Below are 21,438 nucleotides of genomic sequence, written 5' to 3' on the forward strand. Positions count from 1 at the left end.
TAAAATAAATGTAAAATATACAAAATTATTCATTAAGTATAAAAACATTAAACAACAAAATATCATAAAACAATCACAAAAAAAGAGGAGACCTATTATGCCCCTTTTTACAGGTTGTAAAATAAGTCTCTGATGTCCCCAGAGTGTGTATGTGAAGTTTTAGCTCAAAATACTCCATTGATCATTTTTTATAGCATGTTAAAATTGCCACTTTTTGGGGGGGAGGGTGAGCAAAACCATGCTGTGTTTATGTGTCCCTTTAAATGCAAATGAGCTGGTGCTCCCAGTCCCCTTTCAAGAAGAGGGCGGAGCTTCAAGAGCCTATGCTCCAGGATACCAGTGTAAGACAGATTGCCAGAACATATTGCAAGCCTATATGTTCGAACCGGAGTCGCTGAAAAGACCCTTGTTTGCGAAGCAGTCTGGCGCAAAATTATTGGCGCTTTACCGATTTTCTTCAGGACATTTCCATTTCCCAAGCTACTCGTAAGTTAAAGTAGTTAAGTTACATTCAAGCTCCCCTTCTGAAATAGTAGTTAGCTAGACTACAAGTTGCTATCAAAAAGTAGCTAGCTACATTGAAACTACTTTATTTTTTACAATGACATTGTTACAAATAACTGAATAATTGTTAATGAAGAATGTAATCAGTAAAATACACTGTAACCGATTTCTTGGCACTGCATCTTAAAAACGTGGCATGAGATGCCGAAAACCAGCGAGATGCAACAACAACCAAAGACGTCAATTTCTACTAATTAGTTGATGAGTTGAATCAGGTGTGTTACATGAGGGAAACATGCAAAATGTGCAGTGGTGAGGGGTCCCCAGGACAGGTTTGAGAACCACTGTGCTAGATAACCTGTGTATATGTAGCCCTCAGTTTTAGTAGTTCTTTGTCTGTTCTTGTTGTATATCACAGTGGTTTGCTTTATCCTTGTTGTTTTCCTGTTTTTCTTACATGCATTTTGGTTCTTTTGAAATAAATATCACTGCTGCAACTAGATCCTGCATCTAAATATCCTTGCAGCAACCCAACCATATTTCTGACATTTTTTTAACTAACAACTTATTTAAAAGTCTTTAAAAGAAACATTACAGACAAAAGTGATGACTTTTCTAATAACACAAATATGCATTCATCATAGATTTTTATGCTTGCACTTGCAAGTTCTCAAATTCAAAATTCATCAGTTTGGAAATAAATTTCTAAATGTTTAAACACTGCCTGCCTGTATTTTGATAGTGAATTAATGCAAGAAAAATGAAATCTATGGCATCTATAAATTTGTTCTGGGTTATTTCTGCATTTCTGCAGCAGTTTTGACTTCTCTGAACATCGCAGATGGTGTTTAGACAGCCGTATGCATGTATAACTACTACTGTGCAGAAAAATGCAAGCCGAGTGTCTTAATATTGGCCAGTTAAAGCTGTGCATTTAGAAATGAAGCCGCAAGCTGTGACATGAGTTTCAGAAAGGCACTCGTTCTATCGACATCACACGTAGTTTATTGATTCGAGTCACATTAGTGGACAAAGGATTCAAAGTTTCGACATTTTGGTGTGATGAGTAAATTGACTGTTTCTTTCCTTTTTCCCCCCAAGTAAACACACACACACACACACACACACACACTGATCAGCTGGTGCAGACTCGCTTGGCTACACTCACAGTCTGTTTTTCTTCCAGATGAGTCTTTACCATTGATGCCCAGTGTGTGCGCATGTGTGTGCCGGATTTGGCATGTCCTTTAGTTTAACAGCACTCCTGTGCACAAACCACAGGCTTGGCTCTGTTAGATCATGGCAGTGGTAGATGACAAGGTTTAACCTCAGTAACTGAATCTGGTTAACAGCAGGGTGACACCAAATGAACAAGCCCTGCTTTCACACCAACACATACTCGTTGACCCAGAACGGAGAGCAGGGACAGGGGAAGGTAAAAACCTGGGATAAAGCCAAGAAAACAGCAGAAGCGCAAATCGAATGTGCAGAATATCACATTAATCCATGTTAGAACACTCTGTGACAGTGGCATTTTGCATGAAGCATGGGTTGCCTAACGCGGTATGTAAGCAGCGAAAGGCCTCCAGGTTTGAGATGAAATATGGACCGGTACATCACAGGGATCTAATTTCGATTGTCACATCCTCAAGGTACTAATGAATGCCGACTCTGTCGTTGCTCTCTTACGAGCGCTGTCATAGCAATCCATAAAAACAATACATTATGCATTTCAGTCGGGGGAAGATAAGTGTAACACTCGACTGTTGCATACTCAGAATTGGCATAAAAAAGCCAATAAGAAAAGGTGAGCTATTTTAAAATCTGCATTACAAGCAATCTCTCAGGAAAAGAGGGGAATCAATCACTCAACAATCCATAATACTACCTGCCCCGATGACACACGGCATTTAAACCCAGACACAAGTACATACTGGTGACAGGAAATATACAGAGAGAATTCAGACACAATTGGCCAAATGAATGTTGACACTACCTGCTAATTAACAGGTTGAGCCATGCCACTGAGGACAAATGCTTTGACATACAATGACATCTGAAAATTGGCAGAAGGCATTTTGTAAATAACCCCTTGGATGTGATTACAAGAAGACATAAAGAAGTTTAAAGAGGTCATATAATGCCACTTTTACAATATGTAAAATAAGTCTCTGATGTCCCCTGAGTGTGTATGTGAAGTTTTAGCTCAAAATACCCCACAGATCATTTTTATAGCATGTTAAATTTGTCACTTTTTGAGGGTGAGCAAAAACACTCTGTTTTTGTGTGTGTCCCTTTAAATGTAAATGAGCTGCTGCTCCTAAGAATAGGGAGTTTCAAAATTTCAAGAGCTCGTGTTAGCAGCACCGATTACCTCACGCAGACTCACTGAAAATGTCAGAAACTGTTCAGCCTTTTATGTTCAAACCAGAGTCAGACAATGATGGAGAGATGCAGGAAGAAGTGACAACATATAGAATGCAACCGGATATTTCTGAATGGTTAGTTGCTTAATTTATGTAGCTGATGTGGAGTTAACTATCTTAAAGTCATTAATTAGCATATTCTATATGATACTCTATAAATCGCTCGATTGGGAACTGTTGTAAGATCCTACAGAGCCAGAGAATATATGCTGCATGAAGATAGAACATGTATAGTTTAGTTTAATTACGGTTATAACTTATGTTGTCATCTTGCATTTATGATATGCTATTGCATTTGTGTTACATACAGTATTGCAATAACATATTTCCGGGCTTGTAATTCAGACACTGTACTATTTGAAGGCTGCTTTATCACAGGATCTGTGGAAGGGAAAAAAGAATTTGTATAAAATTAACAACTGAATAACAGTTTTTGTGGAAAATGCAAGTTGTGCTCAAAGAAGTGACCCTCCACTTGAAGATGAAGATGTGACATTTAAACTCTTTTGTTTCTTTGTTTGGTTCAGGCATTTGCATTCTTACATTTGTAAAAAAAAAAAAAAAAAAATGCACTTCACTATTGTAAGAATAGTTGTAATGGTGTACACAATATGTAGTGCATTAAAGTTTTTAGATTTCAAAGTGTGTGTGTGTGTGTGTGTGTGTGTGTGTGTGTGTGTGTGTGTGTGTGTGTGTGTGTGTGTGTGTGTGTGTGTGTGTGTGTGTACAGATAAAAACAGCTTTATAATAAACCAAGTAGTGTTATGCTAATGCATTTGTAATGACCTGAAATTGTATTGGAAATGTACATAAAGCACATTAAAACAACACTTCAAATATACTCTAACTGTAATAGCAGAAGTATTAAAAGAACATTTTAAATGTATTTAAAGAAATACTTAAATTGCACTAAATGTACTTAAATGGGTCCATTTTAATTTAATATATTGCAAATAGCTTAAAACATGCACTTAAGTACATCTTGAAATATGCTTATTATACTTCAAGTTGTTTCAAAATAATATTTAATATGCACTTAGTATAGTATAATTTTAATATATTAAGTGTGTCCACAAAGCACAATTTAAATATATTTAGTGCAGTAAAATACACTTTTTAGTACACTTCCATAATGTACTTAAAGTGCTCTATTTTCATGCACTTATTTACTACTTAATACACTAAAAGCTCTTCTTTAGTACTCAAGATAATCTTAAGAACATCTAAGTGTACTCAACTGTGCTATTTTGAGACAGCATGAATTTAAACAAAAATGTGCTTTTAATATACTATCTCTGTATTAAAAAAAAGTATTTAGTTACCACTTGTTGTATACTTGAACCCATCTATCATACACTTTTAAATAGACTTAACAGACATAGAAAATAGACTTATGATGCATTTCAAATATAAGATTAATATATAATGAATATATACAAAATGCATTTATAATGTATGTATACAACAATATGAATACATTTTGTATATATTATTCTTATATTTTAAATAATTCTTGTAAGTGTATTTCCTATGTCTGATGAGTACATTTAAAAGTGTATGAAAGATGGGTTCAAGTGTACTACAAGAGGTTACTAAATACATTTTTTTAATACAGAGATAGTGTGTTAAAAGCACATTTTAGTTCAAATTCATGGTGTCTCCCCTAGTGAAAAAAAAGTATACTTTATTGTATTTTAAATATATTCCCTTTTTCTATAGTACACTGCAAATATACTAACAAAAAATGTACTATCATTAAATATATAAAAAGTATATTAGTATCATATTTTCACAATGCAACTTTTAACACACTTTAAAATAATTGTACTTTAGTATATTTTCTAAAAAATATATTTTAGAAAAATATACTTGAAGTGTAAGTTCAGTTTATTTTTTAAAAGTGTATTTATTTGCACTTTATAAAAATATATTTGAGGTATATTTTAACAGTGTGCTGGAAATGATCATTGTAACAATGCACTGAAAGTATATTTAAAAAATACATTATTTAATATCCTGAAGTTGTAGTGTATCTAATGTTAAATTTGAGTATATTTTTTAAGTTTACTTCTTCATCCTTGGAATTCATTATATTACTTGTGCTATTTATTTCAGTATGAATGCATTACAATTTGATGCATTGCCCATTTAGTATATGCAGTGTAGCCTATACAATTTCCAAATATGTGTAAATGTTTATTAAGTTTACACTGGCAGAATCATTTTACAATCGTACACACAAATCTATATTAAACAACACACCAGCAGCACAAGTAATGCGAAAAAAATATGTCGAGTGGTTAAACTTATCGGAATTCAAATGTCTCTTCAACTTGGTCTGTGACCAATCAGATTTTGTTGCTCACTGCCTTCAGCCAATCAGAGCTGCTGACGTCACGGTCGTCGTCTGAATCTCCTCGCTCAGTCAGTCAGGTGAAGTATAATGTCGCAATGTGTAATTTATTTAATAAAACACTGAAAGCGCAATACATCGCTCAATCTTGGGGATTCTGACCAGTTCAATCAAGTGACATCGCAGCCTGACCGTGATGGCGACGACAACCGGGAATTTAATGGCCTACGCGATCCTGAAAGAACCGGAGAAAAGTGCTGCTATTGGGAGGTGAGTTGTAGTCTAACGTTACCAGTTAACAAACTTTATTTTATTTTCGTTAACAAACGGAGAGCGATATTTCGGCTTGATATCTCCTTTTTGAGTTTTTGTGTGGTGGTTTATGGCACGTTTGTATGCAGCACCAAAACATTCATATGATTGGTCATATCGGCCCGTATTCTGTACGATATTAATTCATAAAGTGTTTTATGCTTGACTATGTACCGAAAACAACATCGACATGCCATTCTGATACAGTTCCCTGCTGCTAATCCTCATTTACTGTTCAAAAATAGTATTGGTTCAATGTAGGATTTAGACAGACTATTGTAAACGTGAATAAAGAGTTGAACAGGTCTTATATCTTTGGTATATTCTGTCAACAGATGCTGTTCTTCACGAGTCTCTGCGGTCATCATTGTGCCATCAGACACAATGAGAAGCTCATCAGAAAATGGAATATAATGTGTAATTTGTATTTGTGTATAGAGGGTTAGGGTTCTTTAATGAAAAACATGGTAAGTTTTGCTGAATCTAAGTTTAAATAAAAACTATTGGATTTGTCAATGAAATATGTCTCTTCATTAGTGATGTTGTTACATTTTATTTGTTTTAATGGCCTTGACAACAAATTCATTCAACTTTGGGAAAATGTGTTAAACTGTATTTAAATAGTAGCACAACTGTATTGTGTGAGATTATGTAATTCAAAGTACAGTAATCAACATTTGAAGTGGATCAAAAAAGTTAGGACAACTTTGATTAATGGTTTTGATCCGCTTCAAATGTTGACTATATTATACAAAGTATAAGTAATAACAAAGTGTATTGTTATTGACTACAAAGTGTGTAATGTTTAATATTTGGAATAAGCCAAAAGTACTGAGCATACAGTACTATTACCTGTAAAATAATATATTCATTGTATATTGCTTGTGTTTTCTGAAGACACTCGTAATTATTTTGTAATGTACTTAAATCACAAATAAAGTGTACTTATAACACAAAGTGTACTCATAACAGAAATAAAGTATACTTATAACACAAATAAAAGTATACTTATAACAGAAATAAAGTATACTTATAATACAATGTATATTATAACAAAAAATTATACTTTTAACACAAATAAAGTATACTTATAACACAAATTAAGTACACTTTAATATCACTAATCAAGCATGTAATTAGTCCCTACACAGACATATACTTAAAGTGTACTAAGTATACTTGAAGTTGTTCCAATTTAGTACACATAAGTATACTAAATATACTTAAAGTTGTATTTTAATACTACTTAATTTCAACTTAAATATACTTAGTACAAAATTAGTTGTTTCAAAATAGCACACTTTAAATGAACTAATCATTAACACACTTGAAATATAATAATAATTAGTCTTGCTGCAAGTATACTTAGTATACTTTTTTTTCACTAGGGTCAAAATAGCACAGTTAAGTACACTTAGATGTTCTTAAGATTATATGAAGAAGTACTAAATTACAGCTTTTAGTACATTAAGTACAAAAAAAGTTCACAAAAATTGAGCACTTTAAGCACATTATTGAAGTGTACTAAGTGTACTAAAATAAAGTGTATTTTACTGTACTTTTTTTTCACCTGTGGTAACAACCCAAATGTGTGATGTGGGACTTTAAAAAAAAAAGAGAAAAAAAAGGGAACATTTTGTTAATTATTTGGAAGTTATTAAACAAAATTATACATAAAATAAAATAAAGTAACAAGCTATTTTTCATAATGACTCAAAAAGGCGATCTACGACTTTTAATAAATTGGAACCCAGATGCAATACTATCTAAACACTGGCTGCAAAGTGCTTTTTAAACCTACTAAATCAGTTTGTAGAATATCTGATTAATGACTATGCAGGAGATAATATAAACAATGGAGAGGGGGGTGGGGGGTAGACCTTAGGGAGTGTATTTGTAAGTGGGGCTAGCTGATTATATTAGCATTTATCTACACTTGAGCCTAGCTCTAATGTAGAACATATGGAACATTTACAGCAAGCACTTTACACAGAAAGAGAGAAGGGAGGGAGGGTTGAGACAAATAATAGAGACTTCTGCTTTTTAACACTAAATAAAATTAAGCAGATTAGATTTTATCATTCTTTTTTTTTTTATTCTCATACAGTCCAAAACTATATAACTCTCACAGACTTATGGCTGAACGGACCTCTTCCTGTAGAGCTTTTTGTATTAAACAGCCAAAATATAGTCAGAATATTGCAAATATGCTCCTCAAGCATTATGATGTGGTAACTTTCATAAATTAACCCCCACGGTAAAAAGTGGTAATTTCCTTTTGCATTTTATTCCTTTCCACAAAAAAGACTTTCTAGGGACCTTAAAAGCAAATGAGCATGTGCTATAATTTTATAATAAAAATTTTATAATGTTTCTTATAAGATTATAATGATTATAAGATTATAATGTTTTATAATCTTTCTGTTTTAGCTAATAATATTTTTGTACTGATCCCATACAAATATATTTTAAAGGTGCCCAAGAATGCTTTTTCACAAGATGTAATATAAGTCTAAGGTGTCCTCTGAATGTGTCTGTGAAGTTTCAGCTCAAAATACCCCATAGATTTTTTTAAATTAATTATTTTAACTGCCTATTTTGGGGCATCATTAACTATGCACTGATTTTTTCAGAGCGCCGCCCCTTTAATTCACGTGCTCCCTGCCACACGAGCTCTCGATTATATTACAGCACATTTACAAAGTTCACACAGCTAATATAACCCTCAAATGGATCTTTACAAGATGTTCGTCATGCATACTGTATGTATGCTTCGAATTATGTGAGTAAAGTATTTATTTTGATGTTTATATTTGATTCTCTATGAGTTTGAGGCTATGCTGCGTGGCTAACGGCTAATGCTACACTGTTGGAGAGATTTATAAAGAATGAAGTTGTGTTTATGAATTATACAGACTGCAAGTGTTTAAAAATGAAAATAGCGATGGCTCTTGTCTCCGTGAATTCAGTAAGAAACGATGGTAACTTTAACCTCATTTAACAGTACATTAGCAACATGCTAACGAAACATTTAGATAGACAATTTACAAATATCACTAAAAATATCATGCTATCATGGATCATGTCAGTTATTATTGCTCCATCTGCCATTTTTGCTGTTGTTCTTGCTTGCTTACCTAGTCTGTTGATTCACCTGTGCAGATCCAGACGTTACTGGCTGCCCTTGTCTAATGCCTTTTTATAATGTTGGGAACATGGGCTGGCATATGCAAATATTGGGGCATACACCCCGACTGTTACGTAACAGTCGGTGTTATGTTGAGATCCGCGTGTTTTCTGGAAGTCTTTTAAACAAATGAGATTTACATAAGAAAGAGAAAGCAATGGAGTTTGAAACTCAATGTATGTCTTTTCCATGTACTGAACTCTTGTTATTCAACTATGCCGAGGTAAATTCAAATTTTGAATCTAGGGCACCTTTAAATAAGTTAACAATTAAAAATAATAATAATAATTTAAAATAAACAAATCATTTAGATAAAAGTGAATAAATAAATGAGTTGATTTAATCATATTAATTAATAATTTTGTCTTTGTAACAGTTGTGTTATGTTTGTGATTCCTTTAGTTCCCATGTTTCCTTCCTGTGTTTAGTTCCCTTGGTTTCTGTTGCTAGTTTGATCTACTCAGTTATTATTTGATTATGTTAACCTGTTCCTCATCTAATCTCCTTTGTTTGTATCTGGTATATATACTCCACACTGACCATGTTTCAGTTACTCTTTGTGGGTTCTCAATGTGTGGATTGTGTTTCTCCTGAGAGTTGATTTTGTAAATTAAGACAATAGCCTATATTTTGGAATGCCCTGTTCATCTACATCTTTGTGCGTTTGGCAACTACAGATGTGACATTGAATAAAACGTATTTATTGTTAGGGATGCACCGATACCATTTTTTTAAGGACAGAGTACGAGTACCGATACTTTTTTTCTAGTACTCGCCGATGCCGATACCTATACATTTATTAATTTCTCTCTCTCTCTCCCCCCCCTCCCTCCCTCCCTCCCTCCCTCCCTCCCTCCCTCCCTCCCTCCCTCCCTCCCTCCCTCTCTCCCTCTCTCCCTCTCTCTCTCTCTCTCTCTCTCCCTCTCTCCCTCTCTCTCTCTCTCTCTCTTTTTGGCGATGTTGCAGTTTTCCAAGCACAACACAGTGAGACTAATGAATGTAGGACAGCTTTTTTATTATTACTCTAATGAAAAAGTAATACTCATTTCACAGTGTCCAATAACCTTCAAAGGGCATAATTACCAATACATATATAATTATTGTTATATAAAAAGACATTTACAAACAAATTACAAACAATACAACAAATACTATAGAGATACAAATTAAATAAACGCGTGCGAGAGAGCGCTTCTGGTCTATGTCATTCAGCGCAATTCCGCCTATCCCGCCTTCACTAATCGATAACGAATTGTGATTGAAAGTATGCAGTTTGCAATGTGTGTGTTGTCATCATTAATATGAAGTATTTCCACACCTCTGAGGCTGACATTGTTTCTGCTGCTGCCGTTGGTGTCTCTGTGCACAGGAAATTCCTTCAGTTACGTCACGTGAGGTATCGGTCTTTGGTATCAGGGGTATTTTTACAAGTACGAGTACAAGTACATGAGCTTGGTATCCCTACCATCCCTATTTATTGTTACTACATTCTTAGGTTATTTTAGTGTTTTACAGAATATTATTGCTGTTAGATATCAAACACTGCTAGATTTATTCTATTTTTCTTTTTATTTGGCTATGAGTTTGAGGTTTAGACAATGGAGTCTCATGAATTTCTTCATGTACTCCATAAAGGGAACTCAAAGCTTTTCATGGACAACCAGTATAATCCACAGCGTCTGATAATATACAGGTTATAATAAACACACTGGAGGCAAGAGCTTGTCCGCCCCGGAGATAGATGACCCCCTTTGATCCATGCCCTTGGTTCCGGCTCCTTCCTCAAGCCCAGATTTGGCTCATAACTCGCATCCAGACTTGTTCACAAAAGTTCATTGGCCACATTTCATTCAGAAACATTAAAACCATCACTCTATCAATGAAGCAAGTAAGGTTGCTATAGTTAGTCTGTCAAAGTTTGCCACTCTTCCTTCTATCAAAGATGCAAGTGTATTGTCATTTAAGAGCAATTAATCACTATAGACACACAAATACATGTAAACAGATTAACACATACCTATTGATATATGGTTGCAGCCTATCTTTATTTTTTTAACAGAGCTCAAGGTTCACAGCTGCCTATATCATTCCTCAAACAGACTTTTTGCAGTACAAATATGGCCATTGTTAGCCTTTCTGGATTTCAAAGCGTACAAATAGCTTTCTACCGGGAGCACTTCTCTCGTATATAGTCAATATATGCAGTGAGATGGATGTTGAAATTGCCTGTGTCAGTTCACTCTTTGGGTGGCTGCATTTGTGTCTGAGCCTTTGTAAGGACCCAAGACCTTGAACGGCAGCCCGGATAAGAGGAGGTGAACAGGTGAAAAATGTGCCTGTCCACACACACTCAATCCTGCCTACACCCTCGGCATTGCGGAGCATAAATACACTCCGAAAGCAATCAGCCTTCACCTTAAACATCCATAACAACAGCATGACTAATAACAGTGCTAATGATAAAAGAAAAAGAAAGCGAGAGGGCAAGCAAAGGATTTTTTTTTTGTGTGGTTTTCTCTATCTTTATCTATCTCTCTAGTCCTGGCTCAGTGATTTGCCACCATATGGCCTGGCTCATGTACTCGAATATGTGAATGCTAAAACAATGAAATCAACAGCTGCTCCAAAGAAAAACAGATCCTGAAGAGGAAAACAACAGGAAGACAACCGCACAAGTACCAAATATCGCAGACTTAAATCTAAAAAAGTCTATGTTCAAAATGAAATACTAGCATACTTGTTAATACATGCTGCACATTATTTACTGTATAGGCTACTACATGCTATTTAAAAAAATGCATCAATATGCATTATGAAATTATATGATATTCTATATTGTTGTCATGTTGTTACTGTACAATTCACCAAAAAAAAAATATATATATACCTAAAAAAGTTGTTGTTGTTTTTTTACATTATACTGTAAAAAGAAAAACTTTAAAATTAACTTTAATTCAATCAAATCAAAATTAAGCATTGTTACTGCTCTGCGCTGGTCAGCCTTTTTCCTCGCTCTGAGAGCTGCAGTTCATCTCGGTTTGTTTTATTGCTCCGGAATTCATTGCTTGTTTAGATATTTTATTTTTTATTTTTCTACTCCCACTTATTCTGTTTGGAATGGAAAGTGTCAAAAAAATCAGGGTTGATTTGTCACAATGGAGAAGGAAGGTCGCGAACACTGCAATGTGCTGTACAGCATTTTGGCATCCGAGTATTACATGCAGAAATTTGCATAGTGTGCAGTATATATACATACATACATACAACATCAACAACTTCTATTCCTGTTCACAAAAATTTGGATTACAGGGATTGATTAATAAAGACTTATTTTTGTGTGGTTCCTTCCTTGAACAATAGTTTGTCATCACCACAAAACTGTTTTACCATAGTGCATGAATTTCTCATTATATTGTGTGTGTTTGATCTACATGTGACAAACGACTTGTAGAAGCAAGCTAAAATGGCATGGTTGCTTCAGCAAATGTGTTTTTATTTCACATTTCCTTTCATTAACAATATAGGTTAGATTTAGGGAAGGGTTTGGTGTAGGTGGTATGTTATATTCAAACACGATCGAGCATTACGTTTTAGTGCCACTCACGGGAAATTTAATTCCTGGACTGCCACAATATATACAAAAAACATAAAATATTGCCATATTCATCTGTTTTACATAAAACTGAACACACTTTTAGTGGTCATTTCACTTCAAAAGAAGCAACGTAATATAATTTTGCAGAAATTATGCCACAAGCACGTTTTTCCAATGAGCCAGGTTTGGAAAAAAAAAAACAATGAGAGAGAGAATACTGTGCTACAAATTACAGGCAGGTTTGATATACATTTGTGATATATTCTGATGTTTGCCATCACATCAGACATGATATATGCCTAACATTTGCTATTAGATATCTCAGACGGATTGAATAATAATAATCTATTTTTATCGAAATAAGTTTCAATATGAAACAGGTAATACGTAGCAGGCTCTAAGCACTGGCCCAGCTGCTCGTTGTTGTCATGGTGATCTTAATCACCACACAAACACCTACAGAAGGACAGAAACTATCACCCAACCAGAGCCTCATAAAGAGTGTGATTGTGGAGATTCAGAATCATAAGATACAGTCTTCGGCAGACAAGCCCTTTCATTTCTTGCACTCTGACTTTAAAATGCCTGATTATAGACTGAAAATATGTGCGTCGATTCACTCCAATAAAGGAATGCTTGTGTTATTGCAACCGACAAACAAGATGACATATGCAAAGTAATGCATATCATATTGATATTTAACACAATATGCAGAAAATCTATATTATGTGGGTGTAGGTATGTGTGTGTGTGGTAATTAACTACGAAATGATCTCTGGTGCTTAGCGTTTCCAACTCTCTCTTGTGTAGAGGCTGCTAATTAAAAAATAATTAAGAGGTGGGGGGAAAAAAAAATCAAACATTGTTTGCGATCAAGCGCTGCATGCCGGGGGTGGGCATAATTATGGTACGCCGTCGAGAGGGTCATGTCATCACCACGGCTACCTCTCAACATCGATTAAACACATGCCTTATCAGTGACACAACCCGAGCAATCCACTTCACAATCAAAGAAAGACAAGGGACGGACACACAGTGGAAGGGCCTTCTCAGTGGACCGCCAATTACGTGCAATTACTCTGAGAGAGCGTCAAAGAGAGAGCGAAGCACAGGAGGGGTGGTTACATTAACTCCTGTACACTCGCTCCAACGTACAGTCGCCGTAGTTACCGGTCTATTCTGGGATGTGAGCCCAGCTGACTGCACATTTATCTCGACTCTCATCTGTGAGCCATACAGGCTTGTGTAGGTGGGCACAGAGAAGTTCGCAAGCTTGGACGAGAAACAGAACCGACAGAAAGTTTGCACAGGAGCTAAACAGGAAGTAGTGGTAATGTTACATGCACTGCGTTTCAGCAGAGATCCCTGGTGGTCAGAAAGGCAACGTAAACGCATCATGTATTGTGCAATACTCTTTTATCCCCAAATTACATCAGGCTAGCTCCAGAACACTCAAAGTGTGAGTGAATAAAACACCGTAAGAGTGAGGGAGGACACCGAGATTAATGACACGCATCTGCATTTAAATTATGTCTGATTCCTCATTAACTCTCCAAGTTCACGTCGCCTCCCTCCACCCCCTCAAACGTACCCTTTGGAGGAGTGGTGTGGTTTTACAGAGAATACATCAGCTCCAATGATAACATGACCCCCTGATATGGGCACAGAGCAAATGACAGCTAATTAGGAAGAAGTTCACCCTTAACACACACACACACACACACACACTCAGAGAGCAGGTGTCTGACTGCTAGAAGCCATCTGATGGGAGTCTCGTTAAGATGTAGAAGCGAATTGAGCCCAGAGAACAGGACATTTGCCCACAGTATTTCATGGCAAATTATATAACACTGTGTATGAGACTGTTAGCACATATTTAACATAAACTAGGACCTGTAATTAGATAAAAAATATATATAATAATCTCTTGGTTTTCAAGTAGATGAATAAAAAAATACAGTAGTATTTATACCAAATTTCAAAAATCACTTCATTAAACACATTACATTTACTTAACTTAAATGAACTTGGACGCGGATAAAAAATACATTGTGCTCTTTGCCGTTTGACAATCCTCAGCTCGTGAGACTTATGTTTGTATCATTTAAAGTCAGAATTAAAATGAAAATTATATTTTCTAAATGCATGTTATTGAACTTATCGTGAACAGTTCATCAGTGCATATTTTTCACTTTTTTGATAACACAATTTTTAATCAACCTTCAATTAACCTTCTGATGAAATGACTTCTCAAATCTTTTAATCTGATTAAACCCTGCCCATTTCTTACTATTTTCTGCAAGCTCACATTCAGACCTGAATTCTGACCTCCTTCCAATCGACAACTGATGTAGGGAGTCCTTTTTACATTTTTTTTATTCTTTTTTGATATTCCGTTTCACAATTTGGAAGAAAATGTCTGGCACTATTTCCATTTCATCACAACTTTAACAATCAACTTTGCCGGCGCCAATGGCCTCATGGGCAGCACGCCGACATGTAGCGCCAATGCGCTTTGTTTGAGTTCGAGTCCCGGCTCGTGGTCCTTTTCCGATCTCGTCCCCCTCTCTCTCTCTCTCCCACTTTGCTTCCTGTCTAATCACTGTCCTATCATAATAAAGGCAAAAATGCCAATAATAAATCTAAAAAAAACAATCAACTTTGTCTGAGATGTCTCTTCAGGTCCTTTGGAGAAATAAAGACACAAAATGAAACATGTTGACAAAGTAAGAGCACACAGCTATAAAAAAAAAAAAACAAGAATAGCAATACTGTAAAAAATGAAGGATTGCACCATTACAAACAAAACAGAATCCATAACCTCTTCCAAAAACTCTAAACCCTAAAGACTGCAAATGGCAGTACCCCATCATAACGGATTTGCTCTGAGACAATATATTGAATTTTCTTGAGTACATTATAGAACATCTGAGGAACCTCCAGAAGAGACACATCTGTTCAGTGAGCACTTGACTGAAATCCTGTTAATGCGCTTACTTTAAAAAAATCTCTTAAACATATACTTTTCTCACTGTCATCTCTGCTCTACTTCTCTGAACAGTTACGGAATATCGCAGCACTTCTGCCTCACTTATGTTGTATTCCTCACATATAAGTCGCTTTGAATAAAAGCCTCTGCTCAATGAATAAATGGAAATGTAAGGGTACTTTCATTGTGAATATAAAAGCGTGATCCGAGGAACCCCAAAATGGTGCCTCAAGTATATTTTCATTTTTACATCATAGCCCAGATACTAGGTCTTGGAAGAATTTAATGAGAAATATTTGCACTCACATCAAAATCTCTGACTTTTGATCACAGATTTTGATGTCTTGGCAAAACGGAGTAGAAACTGAGGCATTATTTGACCTCATGTGAGATTTTTTTTTAGGATAAAAATCTGAACAATCCATTTGATCTCCATTTAATCTTATTGTCATGCAGGGAAAACGAGATGTCAAATAAATTAAAGAAATACTTCTTTCCTATGAACATCCACCATTGTGTCCTTATTAAAGATTCTCAGGTTACTCTAGAGGGACTGTCCCAGTAATAGTGTCCTGTAAAAAAGCCATCAACTGTGTAGCAGTGCTCATTAAGTGACTTAACAAGTTCCACACATCCTGGTCACGTGGCATTTATAGACTACTCTCTATCCATACTACACTAACGTAGATCTGAAAGTGAAAGCATGATAATAAAATGGAAAACAGTAGCACCTGGCCTATATTTACATAAACCTTTTGCAATGGACCGGCATAAGGCATGTACTCATTCTAAACCTCACAATTAATCACCCTCCATTAATTATGAAATAAATAATTAGTCTCCAAAGTAGACTCGGAATGATGTGATTAAACCAGACTAATTAATGTATTAATTGATTTTATGTTAATTTAATTTTCTGCTAGAATGGCCGAATCTGTAGAGAATCAAACTGAGTTTAATACAGAACCTGATGACAAAGGTCAGCTTAATGAGAGGCATGCTGTTATATGACTAGCCGAATTTACTTTAACGTGACATTTACATTCATGATGGGAAAATATTTTAAAAAAATAAATAAATAAAACTGGTTAGTTGGAACATTCTGTCAGAGTGCCATTTAAAAAAAAAAAAAAGTACTGAGAGAAAAAAATAGTGCTCATTGTAAGCACGAAACAGTGAGGCTTAAAAAAAAGCTCTTCCTGCATTTTGAATATTTGATAAATTTTTAAACATAGCTTGTACTACTACAAAGTGCAGAACAGTTAATCTTTCCATTGTATGAATATTAACAATCCAGCATCTGTTTAGCTAGAGGAGCTACTTCTCCATTTTGATTCTACAGAGTTTAAAAAGTTACAGGCCTACATACAAAATATTTCAACATAACTTCAATTAACTTGCTCAGAAAATCCAAATTTCTACATTTATTTTTTCTTCAGACCACATGAAGTATGAAGGCACTCACTGACTGCTAGACCAGTTTACTGCAACATTCAAACTGCATACATTTTTTTTCTTCATATTGCAATGAGATCATTATGGATAGAAAGGGAATATTCAGATAAAACCATTAACAATGTATTGGAGAGAATGTAGAATTTTTATGCAGAAGTGCATTTTTTTGTTGTTGTTGTTGTTTCTCTGCCAATGAGGTAACAGTTGAAGTTACTTCCACACAATTATACCTATAATTCATCAGTAACCAACTTCAGCTAAACACAATAATTGACACATGAGGGTTTAATTGGCGTGATTTACTGAGGGGGGACATGAGAAGAGGCGTGACAAATCAGCTGTTGCTCTCAAACTCATTTCCACAGATTGTTCCAGAAGCTTTGATAGCTCCAATCAAAGAGTGCGCTAGTGCCCATTTAACATTCAAATAATGCTAGTTACAGCAAACTAAATAATAGATCAAAATGCATTTATCACATCTGTGAAGTCCAGTGAATAACCCAGTTACAAGTGCGGTCTGTCAGCTCAATAACAGCTGTCAGATTCACAGTGATGGAATGGGTTCAGTTTCTATTTCAGAGTGTGAGTACTAGATTGTTACACATATGTGATTATGTGAGGAGTTAAAATGACAGATTCTTTACTGCAATATGCAGTTCACAAACATATACGCTATCTTAATAAGGAAGAAGTACTAGAAAGAATGCGCATACATCAAGATTTGCTCATATATACACTTTATCCATAAAGATCTACATCATACTGCAGCATCCAAGATGAGAGATGATGTACTTCACTGATGTAAGTTCATGATAGCATATTCCATTTGAAATGCACAACACTTCATGCGTTTGAAGTCGCTTGCTTATTTAAGGGATAAAAAAAGACACCATGTCATCCTGTCCGATGGGTGATGATATTATGATGGTGTTTTGGTTATCCAACCATCAAAAGATGCTGATTTTGTGCCTGTTCAGCTATATTGAGGTCATAACAGAGGGTTATTACTGTCGTTGTGAAAGTGGGCAGTTAATGATGTGGCTGTGACAGCGTAACCATGGAAACCCTGAGATGTCACAGCATCTGAGAGAGTTTTATCAATGGAGGCCATTGTTGTGGAGCAATACTTTAAAAAGCAATGGATTGCATTAGCGTGTTAATCCTTATAAAAAGTAATTAAGTTGTTACATCGTTACTTTTTATAAAAAAGAAGCTCATTAGTCATTAGATACTGTTGCATTACTTTAACATTAAAAGAGCCATTCCACTGAATTGATGACATTCAATATTTGGTAAGTCATTAAAATTTGCTCAGTGTCCTCATGATATTAGCATGTATACCATATAGCAGTATGTCATGTATTTGCAAATTCTGTGCTTAAAACTCAGTCGTGTTACTTTCGGCCCTGCACTCATATAAAAAATAACAGGACTGAGTATTAGTAACAGGAGTGAGTAGTGTCCATACTTGCATTTATTTAATAGTGTGAGAATTAGTTGATATATAGGCCTAATACTATTCACCTGATTTTTTTTTTTTAAGTTTTACAGTTGAAATTACTGAAGTTATACACATTTAGGATCAGTTTTACAACGTGAATACCATAATTACAGGCAGCCAATCCACCAAACTTTTTGTTAAACTTTTTGTCTTTCTTACCTTTTGTAGAAGATGGAGCGAACCCATACTATGCAGGAGCCAGAAACACCCACCCATGGCTTGCTGCAGGGGAAGGAGCAAGACACACTTAAAAAATAAAGTTAAACCACTTTTTTTTTTGGTCCATCATTTATCCAAATGTTTAATAGATTACATTGTATATACACCGATCAGGCGTAACATTATGACCACTGACAGGTGAAGTGAATAACACTGATTATCTCTTCATCACGGCACTTGTTAGTGGGTGGGATATATTAGGCAGCAAGTGAACATTTTGTCCTCAAAGTTGATGTGTTAGAAGCAGGAAAACTGGGCAAGCGTAAGAATTTGAGCAAGTCTGACAAAGGCCAAATTGTGATGGCTAGACGACTGGGTCAGAGCATCTCCAAAACTGCGGCTCTTGTGGGGTGTTCCCAGTCTGCAGTGGTCAGTATCTATCAAAAGTGGTCCTAGGAAGGAACAGTGGTGAACCGGCGACAGGGTCATAGGAGGCCAAGGCTCATTGATTCACGTGGGGAGCGAAGGCTGGCCCGTGTGGTCCGATCCAACAGATGAGCTACTGTAGCTCAAATTGCTCAAGAAGTTAATGCTGTTTCTGATAGAAAGGTGTCAGAATACACAGCGCATCGCAGTTTGTTGCGAATGGAGCTGCATAGCCGCAGAGTGATGGTGACCCCATGCGGACCCCTGTCCACCGCCGAAAGCGCATCAGAGCATCAGAACTGGAACATGAGCATCAGAACTGGAACACGGAGCAATGGAAGAATGTGAATCATGTCTTCTTTTACATCACGTGGATGGCCGGGTGCGTGTGCGTCGCTTACATGGGAAATACATGGCACCAGGATGCACTATGGGAAGAAGGCAAGCCGGCGGAGGCAGTGTGATGCTTTGGGCAAAGTTCTGCTGGGAAACCTTGGGTCCTGCCATCCATGTGGATGTTACTTTGACACGTACCACCAGCATTATTGCAGACCATGTACACCCTTTCATGGAAATGGTATTCCCAGGTGGCCGTGGCCTCTTTCAGCAGGATAATGCACCCTGCCACAAAGCAAAAAAATGGTTCAGGAATGGTTTGAGGAGCACAACAATGAGTTTGAGGTGTTGACTTGGCCTTCAAATTCCCCAGATTTTAATTCAGTCGAGTATCTGTGGGATGTGCTGAACAAACAAGTCCGATTCATGGAGCCCCCACCTCACAACTTACAGGACTTAAAAGATCTGCTGCTAACATCTTGGTGCTGGATACCACAGCACACCTTCAGGGGTCTAATGGAGTCCATGCATCAACAGGTCAGGGCTGTTTTGCCAGCAAAAGGGGGACCAACACAATATTAGGAAGGTGGTCATAATATTATGTCTGATCGGTGTGTGTGTGTGTATATATATATATATATATATATATATATATATATATATAAACTTGAGTTTTTTTTTTTTTTTTAAAGGTTCATGAGTTTGGTTAACAGGAATGAGAAAAATGCATCCATCTTCTGCTTAGAAACCTTGTAAAAATGAAATAAAGTTACCTAAGACTGACCAATACACATTTTTAAATAGTTAATGTTATTATATTCTGTGCTGAAAAAAAGACTTTATAAATGAGGTTTAATTTTGAAGAGTTACAACAAGAAAATGGCACCAATTTGTTGGAATAGCCCAAAAAGTGTGTGGGTAACGTTAGGCTATTATTATATTTACACAGGGACTGCAATCATATGTAACAATGTTGATTTTCGAACTCATCTGACAAAAAACTATCTAAAGTAGGCTACTGGTTGTAACACAACGCTACCTAAAGCAATACTCTAAATAAAGTTATTATTTTTGTGATAACTTTAAATAAATAAAATATAAATTTTACAATAAAATAGATAGTCAAATTAAAAACTATTGATAAAAAAATGTATTGAAAGCATATGGAACAGAAAATAAATAAAAAGCTGGGCGCTCTGTTAGCCTGTGACTCTAAAAACACGACGCTAAAATAATATTTTATTTCTTTAACATTTCTGGCTTCTCGCAGATGAACAGACTGTTTTCATGAGCAGACAAACAGATAGCAGGGGTTAAAGATAATGGTAAAGTCGAAAAGACTCACCCGTAGTTTATTTCCATTGAGAGGTGTGGGCGTGAATCTGCCGCCGATGAGTCAAGTGTGTCGAGGACGCCGACGCCGACGCCGAACTTCAGTGCCGCTTATTTCCAAATATTTTAAATATTACATGCTTTTGAACTGTGACTTCTTTATTAATGCCCTATAATTATTACAGTGAAAATGTATTAATTTCATTTACCCTTGTGCTGTGCTGTGCCTCTAAATAGTGATGTCTAGAAAAGCTTCGAGGCTACAGTCCGAGCACGAATAGCGACACACCTGGCGGGTGGTATGAATGCGTCAATCGTCAAATGGAAATTTGAAATTACTTAGCAGCACATGAGCCCAAAATATAAACGCAACGCGTTTGGCGTTAAACATTTTCATTTAGAAAACCATTATAAAAGAACACTTAACTATTAAAAAATAAACTTTTGTTATAAATAAAACTATTAAGGTGCAATCGTTCATATTCTCTCATATGCTTGTAGTAGCCTATAAGGTGTAGGCCTATACTGAATTTGATCTTTTAATATATCTGTCTTTGTATTCAGCCACCTTAAGTGTTAGCTATAGAATGTGCCGTTTTGGCAGAGGTGTAAAGATACCATACTTAAGTAAAAGTATTGATTTCTCACAGAGAAAACTACTCCATTAGGCCTACAAGTTGCAAGTCACAAATTTTAATACCACTTAAGTAAAAGTCTTAGACTATCTGATTTTAACAATACTTAAGTATTTTTTCTCAATGTAGGCTCAAAGATGCACTAGCCTAGTCATTAACAGACATGCCAGTGAAAAACAAGAAACAGCCGATTTATGTGAAGAGCAAGAATAAAACTGAACACATCAA

General features: G+C 35.8%; 1 protein-coding gene across 3 annotated transcripts in view; it reads right to left on the reverse strand.

The window, feature by feature from the left end:
- Positions 1-20,835, reverse strand: part of il1rapl1a (interleukin 1 receptor accessory protein-like 1a) — a 122,800-nt gene extending 101,965 nt beyond the window's left edge. For all 3 annotated transcript variants that reach the window (XM_048193742.1, XM_048193741.1, XM_048193744.1), the window contains exons 1-2: positions 20,589-20,835; positions 18,482-18,544 (exon numbers count right to left, since the gene is read on the reverse strand). In XM_048193742.1, the coding sequence (XP_048049699.1) occupies positions 18,482-18,544; positions 20,589-20,605 (80 nt within the window). In that variant the 5' untranslated portion in view covers positions 20,606-20,835. The remainder of the gene's footprint in view (positions 1-18,481; positions 18,545-20,588) is intronic.
- Positions 20,836-21,438: the final 603 nt, after the last annotated feature.

This window comes from Megalobrama amblycephala, linkage group LG6, assembly GCF_018812025.1.
Source record: "Megalobrama amblycephala isolate DHTTF-2021 linkage group LG6, ASM1881202v1, whole genome shotgun sequence".
In the NCBI taxonomy this organism is placed as follows: domain Eukaryota; kingdom Metazoa; phylum Chordata; class Actinopteri; order Cypriniformes; family Xenocyprididae; genus Megalobrama; species Megalobrama amblycephala.